Source organism: Corylus avellana, chromosome 5 (assembly GCF_965113065.1).
Source record: "Corylus avellana chromosome 5, dhCorAvel1.hap1.2, whole genome shotgun sequence".
NCBI lineage: Eukaryota > Viridiplantae > Streptophyta > Magnoliopsida > Fagales > Betulaceae > Corylus > Corylus avellana.
This window is the reverse complement of record NC_142494.1, coordinates 31415355-31433024: the sequence shown is the minus strand read 5'-3', so window position 1 is coordinate 31433024 and position 17670 is coordinate 31415355. Positions and strand designations below refer to the sequence as shown.

General features: G+C 38.7%; 4 protein-coding genes across 4 annotated transcripts; all 4 read left to right on the top strand.

The window, feature by feature from the left end:
* The first annotated feature begins 3477 nt into the window (after nucleotides 1-3477).
* On the top strand, nucleotides 3478-7545 carry MEF14 (Phosphoglycerate mutase family protein). Its single transcript, XM_059596411.2, has 2 exons — nucleotides 3478-4455; nucleotides 6648-7545. The coding sequence occupies exons 1-2, from the start codon at nucleotides 3901-3903 to the stop codon at nucleotides 7341-7343; spliced, it is 1251 nt and encodes a 416-aa protein (XP_059452394.2). The 5' UTR covers nucleotides 3478-3900; the 3' UTR covers nucleotides 7344-7545.
* Nucleotides 7546-9084: 1539 nt separating this feature from the next.
* Nucleotides 9085-9541, top strand: LOC148586047 (uncharacterized). Its single transcript, XM_088517004.1, has one exon. The coding sequence runs from the start codon at nucleotides 9143-9145 to the stop codon at nucleotides 9488-9490; it is 348 nt and encodes a 115-aa protein (XP_088373130.1). The 5' UTR covers nucleotides 9085-9142; the 3' UTR covers nucleotides 9491-9541.
* A 665-nt stretch (nucleotides 9542-10206) lies between these two features.
* LOC132183018 (Tetratricopeptide repeat (TPR)-like superfamily protein) lies at nucleotides 10207-12942 on the top strand. Its single transcript, XM_059596406.2, has 2 exons — nucleotides 10207-11185; nucleotides 11341-12942. Exons 1-2 carry the CDS (start codon nucleotides 10241-10243, stop codon nucleotides 12382-12384), a joined length of 1989 nt encoding a protein of 662 aa, XP_059452389.2. The 5' UTR covers nucleotides 10207-10240; the 3' UTR covers nucleotides 12385-12942.
* Nucleotides 12943-14017: 1075 nt separating this feature from the next.
* On the top strand, nucleotides 14018-17275 carry PHT3;1 (phosphate transporter 3;1). The gene is made up of 6 exons (XM_059595484.2): nucleotides 14018-14474; nucleotides 15529-15890; nucleotides 15980-16023; nucleotides 16363-16577; nucleotides 16663-16787; nucleotides 16878-17275. The coding sequence occupies exons 1-6, from the start codon at nucleotides 14154-14156 to the stop codon at nucleotides 16939-16941; spliced, it is 1131 nt and encodes a 376-aa protein (XP_059451467.2). The 5' UTR covers nucleotides 14018-14153; the 3' UTR covers nucleotides 16942-17275.
* Nucleotides 17276-17670: the final 395 nt, after the last annotated feature.

The following is a 17670-nucleotide window of genomic DNA, read 5'->3' as shown; positions in this document are numbered from 1 at the left end:
CCAATTACAGGGATCCCGATCCGGAGACAAGATCATCCCCAGATGAAAGCTTCTTGCAACAGCCCACAAGCCAGCTGTATAGCACAGTAGATATGTATATTGTCCAAATTAGTGTACATGTCAACGATGGAGAATATCATCAACTTGATAAGGATTCACATGCAAGTTATTTTGGTGGACCGACCATTTATTTGTTTTATCATCCATTGAACAAAATTAAAGGAAAGTAGGGAAACTTTTTAAAAGACTACCCTAGTGTCTATTGCGTCTTAGGACTCTTTGCTTTCTTTCTTTTTTTTGCGTTATTCTTAGCAAAAGTTGCTCATGGATGGCTAATGGATGAGTAATCCAGGGTGGATTAGGATTCGGATTCTTTCTCATTTTTGTCCAAAGATAAGGTATCACGCCTAATAACATAAGGATGTGAGAGAGGACCCCCACTTGATGAGGGCTCCGGCTCCGGTTGGTCGGATAGCCAGGGTAGGTCTCTAGTTTTTTTTTTTTTTTTTTTAAGTACACCAAACAAAGATTATAATAAAAAACAAAAAAGGAGTTGGATAATCCAACAATAAGTCTAAAAACATTCAGAGTAAACATTTAAAAAAATAAGTATTAGATGATCGAGTGACATGATCTAATGCATTCTTGGCACGAAATCCATTCTTGGATGGTCTAAGCTGTAATCATTTTGCTTTAGCATTAATCATCGCATATCACCGCCTGATTATGAAAAATGCATATAAGATTCTCCACTCACTTTATCTATCCCATCCCAAGATTTCACCTCTTTTGTGTGGATCACCGAAAGAAAGGTAGAAAGACACAAAAAAAAAAAAAAAAAAAAAAAAATTATTGAAAAGTTTCAAAAGTATTTTAACAATTTCCCTTCCATTTTCTCCTCTTTCTTGTACTTCAAAAGGATCCAAACGACAAACAAATGATTCGTTTTACAATAACAATCTTATATTCCACTATACACTATTTTGTCTGCGGTTATGTGAAGAAAACCGGGGACAGGTCTACACAGGTGTAAAGTAAAACGACAGCTAAACAAACCCAAAACGACAAAAAAGAAGGAGCCCGATGTCTTGTAGGAGATGAAAAGAGACACATTAAGAAATAGGAATCGTATGTGCATTAGATACAAAAAGACAGATACGGGTCATCAAAGGAATAACAAAGTTGTCTTACTGAAATTGTGGAGACAACATTCACACAACTCAATGAACCTATAAAGGCTGGCTGTTTGTTGCCTTTTAATAAATCTAACCCCCTTGGGCCTTGGCGGATTTTTTTTTTTTTTTTTTTTTTGTTAAAGCTCTTAATCATTAAAGTATCTCACCATTATATGGTCAATATTTTACAAGACTATGCTAATGGAAAGTGGGGTTAGCTTGCTCTACTAAGTGGGAAGGTAAAGTTACCTTGCTTTGCTTAGTGGTAAAGTAAACTGCCACATTAGTTTGATAAAGTTGTAATACTCCTAACAATACTTGTTTTGATATAGGTAGATGTGAACTATATTAATAGATCGATACAATACATTGATGGTTTAGAAATATTTATTTCATTATGTGTATATCATAGTCATCCTTGGAGTAATGATAGAAACACATTTCTATCTCATAACTATTTTATAATGTTGATGTGGTAGTCCCAACAAACTTTTTATTTTATTTATTTTTTTATCAATAAATAATTTAAAAATGAATTGAAGCTGCCACGTCTACATTATGAGATAATTATAATTTAGCATTACTTTCATCTTTGACAATTCACCTTTTTAGAACACCTACATTAACCTCACTACTTTAACAATCCACTTTCACTATTCTATTTAAATATTATTTTTTAAAGATTTGTTTATTCTTTTTCTAACTTTTATATTTTTAAATGTTTGTATTTTTCTAATGGTCTATTTTAGGAATATTTGTCTTATTTATCTCTCTGTATTTCTTCATCTTTCTTTCTCTATTCTCACCCCATTTTGCAAATTAGCAAACTCATTATGCATAATACCATATGTTTAACTAGTATTAACATATGGGGAGTTCCCCCTCACACTTTTTGGCGGAAGAAAAAAAAACTAATAATATTTGTTTAATCAATATTATTTGTTTAATCACACTTTTTGGGAAAGAAAAAGAAAAAAGAAAAAAAGAGAGAAACAAAAAGCAAAAAAGAAGAGAGAAATTATATTTGTTTAACTAATAGGTGAGTGAATAATAATTTTTAAATTTGGTGAGTACTGTTTACGATTACCTCACTACTTTGTTTGGTTAAAGTAGTGAGACTGAATATTTAGGTTATTTTGATTATATTGTCTCACTAAAATAACTAAAAAAAAAACTTTTGATGAGGCGGCAAGGAGTGCTGTAAAGGAGACAGTAATGCTAAAGAAAAACGGAAGGATCCAGCAAGCTCAAGCTCAATGAGCCTCAAAATGTAAATAGGGGACACCAATTGGAGGCCCGAAGAAGTAGACAAGCATGAGCAAAGTCTGGAGATTGCTTTATTTTATCATTTTATGTATGAAAAAGTAGTTATGGTCCATGAAATGTTGAGCTAGAAACCAGGCTGAGCATCAAAAACCAGGTACCCTTGCAGCTTACAAATCCAATAGAAGCCCAATGAGGTGGCACGTCCAAAACCTGTATTGGACGTTGACAGAAATAGTCGGTTAGGAGAATAAATGGGAGTGAGCCCAAATTCCAAATGCAGAAGCTAGTATTCAGGGCCCAGAGGCTTTTAAAGGGTAAAACCGGAACTGTTGATGCCTATTAGGCTATTACTATAATAAGCTGGCAATTCAAAATATCATTACATTACATTACATTGTTCAATTACGTTTGTTTTTGTTTAAAAAACTGTTATCTTATGAAATAAAAGTGAAAACAGTATTAAATTATTTGTTTTTAAAAAATAAAACAAAAGAGAAAAGAAAAAGGCTTTGTTCTTTAACAAACAAACAAAGTCATTGTTTCCATAACTTAATTGGAAAAGAAAAGGGACGGAAACTTCTCAAGCCTGGAAAAAATAAATACATAGCTACAATGAGAATAACACAACTAGTGCTAAATATGCGGAAGATAATTTCGAATCAAAACTATTGTTAGCATTTTTAATTTAGTGTACAAAGAAGGCGAACCGGAGAATCCTTACGTATTGCTTTGCTTCATTATCATTTACAACCAAAATCGGAAGAGAATTCTCTTGAAAATGAAAAAGGACCTGTTTTAAGGTCTGGATTAAATTTCACATATATAATAATATATATATTGTTACATCATCATTTAAAAATTTATTAAATAATACAAAATTTATAACTCTTTTACAACATGTCCAAATTAATTGAATCCAAGTCAACCATTACAATTTTTTTTATTGTAGCTTTCTCATTTCTATTCACTTTAATATATGAATATTGAGTAGTTGCAACTTACTCAAGAATTCCTGATTTTGATTAGGAAGAGAAAAATCTTAATGGACTTATTTGGTGTAGAATATCGTTTTCCGTTGGCGTAGGATTGTGTCGTCCAATCCAACCAAAACACCCGCACCGCACACGAAGACCCAAGGAAGCCCAACTCCGAGAACACCACCAGATCCACTTCCCATTGTAGATCTCTCGTCTCTCACTCACACTCTCACCGCTTCCATTTCCACTGTGTGAACCCACATCACATGCTCTCTTCATCTCTCACTATCACTGTCGCACTCCTCCTCAAACCCTAGCTACTCTCATCCATTGTATTCTCCATCTTAATAGACCCCTGAATCTTGCATGCTCTACAGCAATGCGTTTCGCTTTCAACACCGTCTATAAAGATCTAAACTTGACGGTACCGGTGGGATCTCTGCTGTTCGTGCATTGACACATAGCTCTTAGCTCCTCCACCAATGGGCTCCACCCAGTCCGTATTAGCAGTCGAAGACGACGAGGACGAAGAAGAAGAAGAAGAAGAAGAAGAAGAAGAGGACGATAATGGCGAACCCAGTAGGCGAGAAATGGAGAAACACCTGGTGAAGAAGGTTCTAGAACAAGAGCCTGAGATGCTGCCGTGCCACGCGTCCGCATCCCCGCTATCTCCGCAGCTCTCCTCGCTCGGGACCCCGCGGCTCGGGCCGTCGATCAAGGTGTGGGACCCCTACAACGTCCTGGCCCCACCCCCGCCTCTCCCGCCACCTCCCTCGGTGTTCTCCACGTCGGATGCGCTCGTCGACGACGTTGATCGGATGGTCTTGGAGGTCTTTCTGATCAGCCACGGCGAGTGCGAGCTCAACCTCAGTCCAGATTTGGTCGCCGGGAGGTGCCCCGAGGCCGCTTTGACGTCGACCGGGAAACGGCAGGCCAGGGCCTTGGCCGTGCTTCTCAATTCTCAGCGGGTGAGGTTCAACGCCGTCTACTCCTCGCCGTTAAACCGGGCACGCTCAATGGCGCTTTGGATCTGTCAGGTAATTTCAATTTGGGTCTTTAATTATGCATTAACTTTGATTTTGAAGCACTCTACAATGACTATCACTTTTATTTTGGATTTTGCGAAATGGGTAATGTTAAGGTTGCTGAGAAGTGTCTTTGTTAGTTTAAGCTTAAAGAATTTTTGAAATGTAGAAAATTGTAAGCAAGACAAGTTGTGATACATCTGGGAGTGATGAGCAAAAAGCTGTTGCTCAATAACTCAGGCATGGACTTCAATTATTTGATGTATGAAATTGATCGAACAGTAGTTCCTAAGAGTCTTTTGCTGTCATTGATTATATTCTAGTCTATTGAAAATGGTCATTCGTCAGCTTATATGTCAGTTCCAGCACATGCAGCTAAACCTCCTAGTTGTGTATTTGTAATCCATCCAACCATTACTGAACTTTGATAAGTATTGAACTCTGGGTTTCTCTCTTTCGAATCATTTTGTGGTTGGAGAAGTTGAAGGGGAGAGAGGTGGTAGATGTTTTTTGCTCGGCTAGTAATGTGAAGTTCTTCAATTTAATTGCAACTATTTGGATCTTATTAAGAAGCGTCTCAACATTAAGGCATGCCACTAGATGGAGTGGAATGTTGGAGTTGGATTGTATGGATGAGCCAACTAGTTGGAATAAGCCTTTGATGAGTTCAATAGAATATATAAGACCCATTTTTTGTTTTTTTGATAGGTAGAATATATAAGACCTATTGAATACTGTGTTTTTCAGAAGCCTATGTGTTTGCTGGAGTGATCTTCTAATGATTGAATAACCAGTCTAAGGTTATATGCTTACAGTTCCCTGTGCAGCACTTGGTGCACTCTTGATATTGAACTCATCCCCAGTCAATGCTTCTTATAAAGCCACCATACCATGACGTTATATGTTGTTTGTATACTATCAATGAGGGCCACCTGATATTTTCCATAGTTGCTGGTGTATGTCCTATGAAGAACAGAACTATCAACTCTCTGGCCCTACTTGCAGGAGTGGTTAAATTGTAAAGTGACGTTTGTCTAGATTATCAAAGGAAGCATCTACAATTATATTCTTTGCACCTTGTATCTCCATCCACATAATTACCGCTACATATCCTTTTTTGTTTTGCATCAATTGGAACAGAGGGACCTGTTAGAGCACAAAGAGTTCATGATGAAGGATTAGTTAATAATGATAAGAATTGCTTATTCATATGAAGATTCTTATTGGTTCAAAGTATTAATTGATCATATATACCCCTTGCAAATCATAAGTTGTTAATTGAAATTCTTTATGACAATTTGTTGAATATGTTCAAAGGCTAAAGCCAATGCTATTTATAGGATAGAAACACGCTGAGATGCTTAAGAATCTAAGGATATCATAGTAAGCAAGATTAAGATGATGGAAGAAAATGAACTGTAGTCAAATTGGGGGTAAATTTGAGGGTGGAAGATGAAATTGATAGGAAAAACGTGTGTCATGTTAGTTTGGATCTATTGGAGCAGAATGGATGAAGTGAAGTTTTTGGAGTATTGAGTGATCATAATTTCCTATCAAATTCAAGGAAGTGATGACCATAACGCTGTAAAGTTAGTTGTGATATATGGTCTCTCATGCTAGGCATTGAAGCACCTTGTTGTAATGTGTAGCTGTAACGAGGATGTTTGAGATGAATAAGAGGCATGAACAAATAAATCATTAAATCAATGCATTTGTTGAGAAACCTGGACAGAATATGTTGGAATATGTCTGAGATTTTTGGTCATGCAACTAGTAAGGATTAATTTAAGTTGAAGATGCTGAAATGGCATGGGAAAGGTAAAAGAGAATGTGGGTAAAAGTGGCAATGGCAGACAGATGGCAAAGGTTATGGAGCATAGAAAGATTTATAAAGCCAACTCCAAGTAGTTGGGGTTTGAGGTATCATTGAGTTAGTTGATCTTGCTAATCAGATGAAACTGTCTAGGCTCTATCTACCATATAGTAGTACAGTCATTGTTAGAGTGATTTCTATTCTCCACTTATTTGCTTATGATTTTGAAAAAAATGCATCTCCTAAGTACTACTTTCTGATAGATTTAGCTTGAATAATGAGATAAACTAGGACATTTGTTGTGTGATGTGGAGAATTTTAGTTGTTAAAATATTTTCTCTCTATCTTGACTTCAATTGAATAATTTAGACACCCATTAAAAATCTTGCAGGAAATGAATATTGGGGAGGAACGGATACAATCCTCAGATGCATTAGTGGAGATGAGTCAGGGGCATTGGGAGGGCTGCCTCCGATCAGAAGTATATACACCTGAAACTTTGAGCCTCATTGACAGATTGCAGCCTGATTTCTCTGCACCATCTGGAGAATCACTTAGGCAAGTAGAATTCCGGATGGTTCAGTTCTTAAATGGGACTGTCCTGGGACTGCCTGAAAAGTTGAGATCAAATTTTCCCTCCAACCATCAGAATGAGAGCCAAGGGTTTTCCCACCACAATTCCCATGCTCTGACCAACTCCATTCATGACCGAGATGGGCCTTCCCTCCCACCAATTCAGTGGGATTTGCATAACAGGCACCGGCAAGGGCTTTTAAGAAAGAAGTCTGGTAAGAGCAGGCTACAATTTGTGACTACTGGAGATCATGAGGCTGAGGACGAGATATCTCCTCAAAGTTCCATTCAAGATTTAGGGGGCAGAACATCATCCTGTACCTCCTCTTGTATTGGTGTGTTCACTCATTCGGTTCCAATTAAGTGTGTCCTCACGGGCCTTCTTGGGTGCAGCCCAATAATGTCACATAAGATTTGCATAGAAGATTCTTCGGTGTCGGTGTTGCAGCATTCATGGAAAACAGGTTGGCAGATAAAAAGATTGAATGATACTGCTCATCTTAGGCTCCTTTAGTTGGAGAATTTTGCCTCACATGGAAGTTTCTAAGAGGTGGTAATTATCACCCAATTCTTGCATTATTGTGATTCATGGATAGAACTTGTATGGTGCATTATTTCACATGAATTGGCACACCTTGTTGTAATCTTCAATATATTTATTTCCGGATTCAACTCCATAGAAAAAAGAATTGTTCTGGTAGTTGGGTCTTTGTACTGGGTGATTCTTTTAATTTGTAGCATTTATCAAGAGTTGTTATCATGGAGTGAAAAATCATGTAATTTCGTGTGTTTTTGGAGAAAAATAAGCTTTTTCAAAATTTAAGAATTACGACGTACTTTTATCTCTTTCTTATTTATGAAATACCACAGGAGCTATGTTTACTACGCACGCGTAGTGTATTATTATCTTTGGTTGGAAGAATGTCATCTCCAAATGTTTTCTTTTAAATAGATGCCCTTTGAGAGCCTGTTTGAGCCATGTCATCTCCAAATGTCTTCTTTTAAATAGATGCCCTTTGAGAGCTTGTTTGAGCCCCACTTGCTTGGACAAGTGTGAGCAGTCCAAATAAATAGGACTTTGACTGTTTGGGCACCTGTTTAAATAGGAGGGGCTTGAGCAGACTTTCATATGAGCTTTTTTATAACACGTGATCGGGATCCAATACCATTTGTTTTATTATTGTTACCTTGCTTGTGGTATTGTTTCATGTATTACTTATTTTAGGAGACGGTGATGCTATACTCCCTACGCTATCCAGACATTGGGTTATGATTCAAATAACAATTAATCTGTTACTTGGTTTGGAGATTGCCTACACTGATCCCTATGCTATCCAGACACTGGTTTGGGATTCAAATAACAATTAATCTGGTACTAATTGGTTTGGAGATTGCCTGGTCTTTCAATTTGTAGTGTTATTTCTCATTATCTTGTGCACGGTTGACCGGTAGTTTAAGAAGACTAGATGACCTGTTACAGAATATTCTCCATGAGTGGGGGAAAATTGAGGACAAAAGAAGGCTTATTAGATGGGCAAAAGTACATATCACACAACATGTGAAGTTTTAATTAAGGAATGTTAGATCCAAAAATTAAAAAAAAATCTTTTGGCACTGTTTCAGATAGTATTATGCAGACCATAATAGTTGAGCCGAGTCCAACTTCTAATCAATTATTCCCTTGTGTAGGGGGATTGGGAGAAGTTCAATTCATTAAATCATGGGATCTGAATCTTTTATTTCAAATGTTTTTGGAACTAGAATTTTCGGATTGAGATCGTAGGATATTATCAAACTTGCTACGTAGATGGTTCTGGTATAAATACGTAGCAGAATGTGAGAGTTTTTATATTTTTTAAATGATGTGAGAGAATTCAAACGGTTTATCTAAAATATGAAGGATCTAAATCCGAGTTATTACACCTCATCATCACATTTAAGGTGGTTGGACCCTGGTTTTTAAAAGATTCACGATTCCATTTGATGGGTATCTAACTTTGTCAAGCTAATCGCTCAAATACGAAGTTGACAAATCGGTGGCACTTCGGTCCTCATAATGGCCAGCTCACATGGGCGAGGAGAGGGAGCTGAAACATGCGGACCCTTGGTAAAAGACATCAGAATTTTTTTTTTTTTTTTTTTTTTTTGAAGAAAAAGACAGCATGATTAATTAAACCTGCTACTATGTATCCCGTGACATTCACCAAAAAAAAGATCACAGGCACAGAGCATTAGCACTTACTCTTCAGCATTTCACCCACATCCTTATCACTATATTTATCTTGCAATTTTAGCTGAAGTACTCAGCTATCCATGGCTACTCCCACCAAATTCTGTGCTGCTTTATCTATGGTCATCTTCTTTGCTATATTGCACGGTCGAATTTCAACTTGTGAGCCTACAATTTCAGCTTCTCCAGCTGTTACACCGTATGTAACTGCACCCAATATGTCCTCATTTTTCCCTTCTCCGACTGATCAGCGGCCTCTAAGCTCTGCGGCTCCTCCTAATTCAGAGGCATTTGCACCAGTGCCAAGCTCCGGCCAGTTTGTGGGGAAGAGGTCCTCCAATTCAGTTAGGTTTCGCAGTGGCATCACCATTTGTAGTGTTGGACTTGTTAGTTTGTTCATTACAATACTAATCTCTAGCGTTGTTGTTTGAGCATATTACTTTATGTATTTTGGGTGATAGAGAGCTTTTAATTTTCCTTTTTTTTTTTTTTTTTTTTTTTTTTTTTTTTTTTTTTTTTTGTGCTGCTTGAAATAATTTGCATTCATTTTTATGGTAAAGTGATGCCCTTGAGAATTATAAGGAAACCATAATGTATGGTTATATGCGATATTTATATTCCTTGGTTTCAAAACCAAATTATAAGCAAATCATCATTCATCAATCATATGGTAATGGTTATGCATAATAAAAAAGAGACTTAGAATAAAGAATGTGGATTGGTTACTGTCAGATCTGTCATTGCATATGCAATGGGATGGAAGCTCATGTGAGAAGACATTTGAGTTACACCCTATTTGGGCACGTGTCCGAGCTTTGCCCAAATAATGTAGGATTTGAGTTTCCTTTCGCTAACTTTCATTACACTTGCTCCGAATCTAGAAAATTAAGACTCGTCAACAATTATTGTCATTTTATAGTTTTTGGTGAACATTAGATCTATTATATATTTCTTATAGGGTTGGAACTAAGATTTCTAATTAGAGGAGTCAAAGTATGTTTAATTCTAAAAATACATTTTATATTTAACTTAATAAAAAACTTTTAAAAGAAAACTTGGATATTTTTGTAGTTACGTCCCTGCCTGCCTGTTGCCCCTTGGCCCTTCATAAAATAGCAGCCAAAGCACAAAATGATGACGAGAAAAGTATCAAGGGGAGCGAAAAAGGCGACATTTAACGAATGAATGAAGTTTTCAAACACTCTCCTTCACGTTTGGTCACGTTACTGTATTGGAAAATTTACAGACACCGCTATTCAACCAACCACAATCTCACAACCTGGTTCAGCAAATACGTAGACAAAACCAATGTCTCCTCCTGGAACTCCGTCATCGCCGATTTGGCTCGGGGCGGCGACTCCGTCGAAGCTCTCCGAGCCTTCTCGTCCATGCGAAAACTCTCTCTCAGACCCGACCGTTCCTCTTTCCCCTGCGCCATCAAATCCTGCTCTGCTTTGTTCGATCTTCGTTCGGGCAAGCAAGCCCACCAGCAAGCTTTGGTCTTCGGCTTTGAGTCGGACCTCTTTGTGTCCTCGGCTCTCATTGACATGTACTCTAAGTGTGGCGAGTTGAGTGACGCCAGAGCACTGTTCGATGAAATTCCTCGCAGAAATGTGGTGACTTGGACGTCCTTGATCACTGGCTATGTTCAAAATGACAGTGCCCACGAGGCGTTATCGCTTTTTAAAGAGTTGTTGATTGAGGAGAGTGATGCAGGGGGTGATGGGAAAGGTTTAATTGATTCAGTTGCTATGGTCTCGGTTCTTTCAGCATGTTCTCGTGTATCCGTGAAGGGAATTACGGAGGGGATTCATGGGTTTATAGTGAAGAGGGGCTTTGAGGGGGATTTGGGTGTTGGCAATACTTTGATAGATGTGTATGCCAAGTGCGGCGAGCTGCGTGTGTCTAAGAAGGTGTTTGACGGGATGGCTGAGAAGGATACGGTTTCTTGGAATTCAATGATTGTCATGTATGCACAAAATGGATTGTCCGCAGAGGCTTTGGACGTTTTCAATGGGATGTTAAAGAATGGTGATCTCAGTTACAGTGCAGTGACTTTATCGGCTGTGTTGTTGGCCTGTGCGAAATCGGGGGCTTTGCAAGTGGGGCAATGTATACATGATCAGGTACTTTTCATTATTGCTAGCTCTTCAAATTTTGATCCTAACCCCCTCTGTTCTGTATATGGCATGTTTTGATTTTTACTTAAAAAAAATGATTCTTTCCTGAGTGTAAATGTTTCTTTTTTGTCATTATTTTTTTATTTTATTTTTTGTATTAGGTTATAAAGATGGGCTTGGAGGAGAATGTGGTTATGGGTACTTCTATTATTGACATGTATAGCAAGTGTGGGAGAGTTGAAATGGCGAGGAAAGCATTTGATTGCATGAAGGAGAAGAATGTGAAGTCATGGACTGCCATGGTTGCTGGGTATGGAATGCATGGCCAAGCCACAGAAGCTCTTGAAGTCTTCTACAAAATGATTGGGGCTGGGGTCAAACCTAATTACGTCACGTTTGTCTCAGTTCTTGCTGCTTGTAGCCATGCTGGTCTTTTAAAAGAAGGCTGGCATTGGTTCACCTCCATGAACCATGAATTTGGTGTAGAACCTGGGGTGGAGCACTACGCTTGCATGGTTGATCTTCTTGGGGATGCCGGTCATCTCAATGAGGCTTATGATTTAATCAAGGGGATGAAGGTTCGGCCTGACTCTGTAGTCTGGGGTTCCCTTCTTGGGGCTTGTAGAATTCACAAAAACGTCGAGCTTGGTGAGATTTCTGCTAGAAAATTGTTTGAATTAGACCCGGCTAATTATGGTTACTATGTCGTGCTTTTAAACATATATGCTGATGCTGAAAGGTGGGAAGATGTTGAAAGGATGAAAATACTTATGAAGAACGATGAAATTGTCAAAACACCTGGATTCAGTTTGGTTGAACTAAATGGTAGGGTTCATGTATTTTGGGTTGGAGACAGAGAGCATCCAGAACATCAGAAGATTTATGAGTATTTGGAAAAATTAACCATGAAACTGCAAGAATTTGGCTATTTACGCAATACAACTTCAGTTTTTCATGACATTACTGAGGAAGAGAAGGAAATGAACCCTCGAGTTCATAGTGAGAAGCTGGCAGTTGCCTTTGGAATCATGAATTCTGCTCCTGGTACAACAATCCAGGTCATTAAGAATCTTAGGGTTTGTGGTGACTGTCATACTGTAATTAAGTTGATTTCCAAGATAGCTAATCGAGAAATTGTGGTTAGAGATTCAAAGCGATTTCATCGTTTTAGGAACGGCTTGTGTACATGTGGGGATTACTTGTGATATTTATGAGATTTGATAAGAAAGTTGAGAATCTTCGTGCAGACTGGTGCCCCGTTTTTGTCATTATCAACAGGGCCTAACCTTACTTGAGGTTGGGATTTTCCTAGATGCCTATCAGAAAGTGGCAGTAGTAAGGTTGAGATTTTCCTGGCTGTTGTCTTTCTATGAGCTCAGTCAAAGGGGTTGCATCATATCTTTCCTGGTGTGTTTAGGTCTAGGCCAGATGCAACTTCTGGCACTGAAGTAGTTCGCATACGAGGATATGCTGTGGAAGCTTAATACGGCATGCTTTTTATGGATACAACAGGTCACTCTTTAGACATGAAGTATCATGAACTATAAGTACCATGATGGGCATAATACATTTCACAAAGCCCACAAAGCTTTAGTGCTACATCTCCAACAGAGGCATTGCTTATGGATGGATTGGAAAATGAGGAAGAACCACTCTGAAGAATCAGGTCTAGGCCTTTCAGAACTAATATGGAAGATTGGTTCTTCTGTTTGTATTGACCACAAGAGTTGCTAGAATGGAGAAGACAAAGCATTTTTGGGGAATACTGTGGTTCTCGTATCCATTTGATTGCATCTGATTTTTTCAAGTGCCATCTAATAATTTCTTGTTACTTGATTCAATTGACACCAATTCATCTGCTGACTTGTTTTTGCAGTTGCACACCTACCATTGCACCCATTGAAGCTCTCTCTCCACACACACAAAGAAAGAGAGAGGATTGACCTGACAGTATTCTTTGAAGCCACTGAAATTGAATTACTGTCAGGGCTTCATGAACATGAAGAACAAGGAGTCTTTCCGGTCTCCATTGGACAAATGTGTTTTCAAAGAGACAATTTCATTAGGCTTTTAAAACATACCATACCAATATTCTTTATAAAAGTCAAAATGCATTCTTTTATGATGTTGAAATATTGTTGACATTTCCATTAAGGGTTCTCCATTAAGATTTGGAGGTGTATCCCATAACATCCCAATCCAATCCCAATAGGTCTAGTTCCAATTCTGGACCGAATCATAATTTCCCACGATCTCAGGAGATTGTGAGACGACCTATGCTCGGTAGGGGGTTCATCCGGGACCTTTCAGAATTACATATACCATTGCAGGAGCAAACAATTGTAGGGTGATCCGATCCTTTAAGAATATATTAGACGAGTTTCCAAAATCTGCTTGGTCACTCTCAATGGTGCTTAGGAAATAATAAATCAGACAAACAGAACTTATTTCTCCTTTGGGTCTCACTATTTTCGGGAAAAAGAAGATACAGAAGGAAACAAACAGGTAATTTGACAATTACAGGCAGAACCAAACTAAAGTTTTTAATTGGGACGCCCAAGTTGAGTGATTTTCCCAAAGATGTGTCAACGAATATGCCACAGCCGGTCCGCTAAGCTGGTCTCTTTTGTAGCCGATTAGATTAAATCACCTCGTCCAGCCACATAATTACTCATAAAACCAATCTGGTGCCAGCCGAGAGGATCCAAATTCAGTTGGTTCGAAGGGTAAGCCGTAAGCCTCTGCTCTAAAGTGTCAGAATCGTAATTTACCCTGATCAAATGGTCATTTTCTCCCACACGCACCTCGCTCGTCTCGTATAAATAACGCAAAGAGAGAGGGTTGATCGTTGGACTTGGACCAATAAAAGGAAAGTAGTTCTAACAGTGGAAGCATTTGGCAGCGAGAGTTTGGGAAAGAGAACCTAAACTCTGTTCTCTCTAGCTTTCATTTTTCGCTTCCGCCTCTCTGTGCGATGGCTCTCTCAGAAAAAAGCTCGCGTCAAGCTCTGATCCCGAGCTTCCTCTACTCCTCGTCTTCCGCCACCACGCTGGAGAAAATGATGCTCGGCGCAAAACCTAGAAGCAGCGGCGCAGGCCTCTCATCGAGTCTTCTCGAAGGATCGTCGCCGACGAGGAGGAGCAACGTCTTCGTTGCGGCCCCGAGCGAGCCCGGAAAGAAGATTGAGATGTACTCTCCGGCCTTCTACGCCGCCTGCACGGCCGGCGGGATCCTCAGCTGCGGTCTCACTCACACGGCCGTCACTCCTCTCGACCTTGTCAAATGCAATATGCAGGTGCGATTCCTTTAGATCCGTCACATTCGCCTCGCTTTTCCTTCGATTTGATGATGTTTCCTACATTTCTTACCGGATTAGATCTGTATATATGTGTATGTGTGGGTTCTATGACATTGACTTGGTCTTTGTGTAGATCTGAGATTGATGGAGTTTGTTTGGATGGATTGCTGCTGAGCTAGGGATTTTCTATTTTTAAATATTACTTCGCTGATTTTGTTGCACAAAGGCGTTTGTCTTTCAGAGTTATAATATCATATATTTCTTATGTTATGAAGATTTGAAGTTCTTTTTCTTGAATTTTTTGTTGGATTTTTCTTCGATTTAATAGTCTCGATGTTGGAATAGTCACCTTTTCAGATCTGTAATTAGATTCTTTGAGCTTATAATTCCCTGTTAGAGATTGTGACCGACTTTACAATTGAGTTTTTTTATGTTTTCTTTCTTAGTTTAGTTCATATTTTAGAACCTCGATTAATTTGGATGATTTGTTCCGTCTGCCAAATACTCGATTAAGGCTCACATGTTCAAGAAGTTTTTGATATTCACTCTGGACTCCATTTGTGAAGTGGCTCAACTATTTTGCCTATTGTCAGGATCGTTCTTCGTCTAATGTACTAATCTTCCAATACTTGGGTTTTTGGTCTTAATCATGTATCTTGAGGTCATATCATCAGCTTCTTAAGGAATATACCTTAGTATCAACTGTAATCTGACATCTCTTTCTTATTTTTCTTTTGATGGTTGGTAATGTAATTACATGAAGAAAATGCTTCATGCTTTATTTGATTCCCAAATATCACATATCAGGAATGAACTCCGTTATGGAACTTAATATTGGTTTTTCATATCAGTTCATTGGAACTTACAAAATTTTCTGCACTTAATTAGAGGATTTGACATAACTTTATGTTGTTTCCATATCAAGAATATGTTGGAAAACTTGGAAGAATCTTATGTTTTTCTCTTAACCATCAAAAAGGTGGTTGTCTAATATGTTGTGTCACACTTGTATATAAGGGCATCGATTGACTTTCAGATTTTTGGTTTTCAGATTGACCCTGCTAAGTACAAGAGCATCTCATCTGGATTTGGAGTGTTGCTAAAGGAGCAGGGTGCCAGAGGCTTCTTCAGGGGTTGGGTGCCGACCTTGCTTGGTTACAGTGCTCAGGGTGCATGCAAGTTTGGATTCTATGAGTTCTTTAAAAAATACTACTCTGACATTGCTGGACCCGAGTATGCAACGAAGTACAAGACCTTGATCTATCTTGCTGGTTCTGCATCTGCTGAGTTCATTGCTGATATTGCACTTTGCCCATTCGAGGCAGTGAAAGTCCGGGTTCAAACTCAGCCTGGTTTTGCTAGAGGTCTTTCAGATGGGCTTCCAAAGTTTGTCAAATCTGAAGGCGCTCTTGGGTATGCATATCAAAATATTTCAGTTTTTTCTAATAATATGTCTTTGCATGTGAGGATGTATTTCTAACCAATTTGTCAAATTATTGTAGGTTGTACAAGGGAATAGTTCCTCTCTGGGGACGTCAGATTCCATGTAAGTTGGGGTTGGGAAAGTAATTGGATTGATAATACTCTGTTTCTGACAAACAAAATGCAAACTAGTGATGATTTTGGAGCACCAGAGAAAAAAAAAACACTTGGATGTTAGGATGGTGTTCTGTTGTTAATCTGATCCACGTGCTTATATGCATTAAAGTAACCATGTCAGCTTATTCTCTCTCCAACTTGGTTTTGGGGTTCCATTTTTATTAAGTGACATAATTTGTTCACACTTCCTTTGGGGATTTGATAAGAGAACATAGCAAGAGAAAACTGCCACATTAAGCTATTGTTGATGCCTTCTTACAGATAATCATTATGTTCATTCTTGCAGATACAATGATGAAATTTGCATCTTTTGAGACCATTGTGGAGAATATCTATAAGCATGCCATCCCCAGACCGAAGGACCAGTGCAGCAAAAGTCTGCAGCTCGGTGTGAGTTTTGCTGGTGGATATGTGGCTGGTGTATTCTGCGCTATTGTGTCTCATCCCGCTGACAATCTTGTCTCTTTCCTCAACAATGCTAAAGGGGCAACTGTTGGTGATGTGAGTGGTTCTCCTTAACATTGTTCCCAGGTGCTTGTTCATTCCTTCACACTCTCTTTGACCCTTTGCCTCCTGGTTTCTGCAGGCTGTGAAGAAGATGGGTGTGTTGGGTCTCTTTACGCGTGGGCTTCCTCTCCGTATTGTCATGATTGGAACTCTCACTGGGGCTCAGTGGGGAATCTATGATGCCTTCAAAGTTTTTGTGGGATTGTAAGTCCATCACCTGCAAAGCTTAGTTGCGTAAATATGGTTTTATATTATTGACTTTAATTGCTAAATGGGATTTGGTTTTCTCTGCAGGCCAACCACTGGCGGTGTCGCACCTGCTGCTGCCACTGCTACTACAGTGATTGCAAAGGCGTAGAATTTCAGATCATCAGCGAAAGTTTTGTCATTTTGTGGAACTTAGGAAGACAATTATAGGGATTAAATAAACATAGGATTGCAAGCACTGCTTGGATGGCTCTCAAAGCCAGTGGGAGTATTCTTTTGCATTTATAACTCTTTCCAATTTTCCTAATTATTATGGGAGGATGGTTTTGGTCTCATCCTTCTGGTTGTGTCTTCACAGTTAGATCCATATTGAATTTGCAATATGATGTTAGAGGATCATGGTGCCCCACAAGCATGGTCAAAAGAATAATAGCCAGGTGGGGGTTATGCGATTATTCATACAAGCAAAAACATATTTTCTTGTCTTTACAAAATCTCACCGATCTGGTTCTTTCTGTTTGATTTTCTTATTGGAGCTTTCTTGTTTTGAGTTGCTCTGCAAGTCTTGATCTTTTTCCATTGTCGTTTACATGTGCATTTCACGTTCTTTGAACCCAAATATGCTAGTTGCCTTGATGTCGGTCTGAAGCTCTTGCATTGGCATGGACCCTAAAAGATACTTCAAGATTGGGGTGAGGCTGGGACCGATGGCCATTCATCTTTTTGTTTAAAGGCTTATACTGAAATTCTCGTGGTGACCTTGTTAATTGGCATTCCAAATGTGATATTGTTGGATTCAAAATTTCATAGCCATCTCTAGCAATAAATCAACAATTTGAAGAGGTTTTGTTTGATATTTGGGAAGTATGAAGTCCTTTCG

What these genes read in the sequence shown, in the direction of transcription:
- LOC132183018 (XM_059596406.2), top strand. Translation starts at nt 10,241, where the DNA reads ATGAATGAAGTTTTCAAACACTCTCCTTCACGTTTGGTCACGTTACTG. An exon ending in GGCAATGTATACATGATCAG is followed by an intron (nt 11,186 to 11,340) that starts GTACTTTTCATT and finishes TTTTTGTATTAG; the next exon opens with GTTATAAAGATGGGCTTGGA.
- LOC148586047 (XM_088517004.1), top strand. Translation starts at nt 9,143, where the DNA reads ATGGCTACTCCCACCAAATTCTGTGCTGCTTTATCTATGGTCATCTTC.
- MEF14 (XM_059596411.2), top strand. Translation starts at nt 3,901, where the DNA reads ATGGGCTCCACCCAGTCCGTATTAGCAGTCGAAGACGACGAGGACGAA. An exon ending in TGGCGCTTTGGATCTGTCAG is followed by an intron (nt 4,456 to 6,647) that starts GTAATTTCAATT and finishes AAAATCTTGCAG; the next exon opens with GAAATGAATATTGGGGAGGA.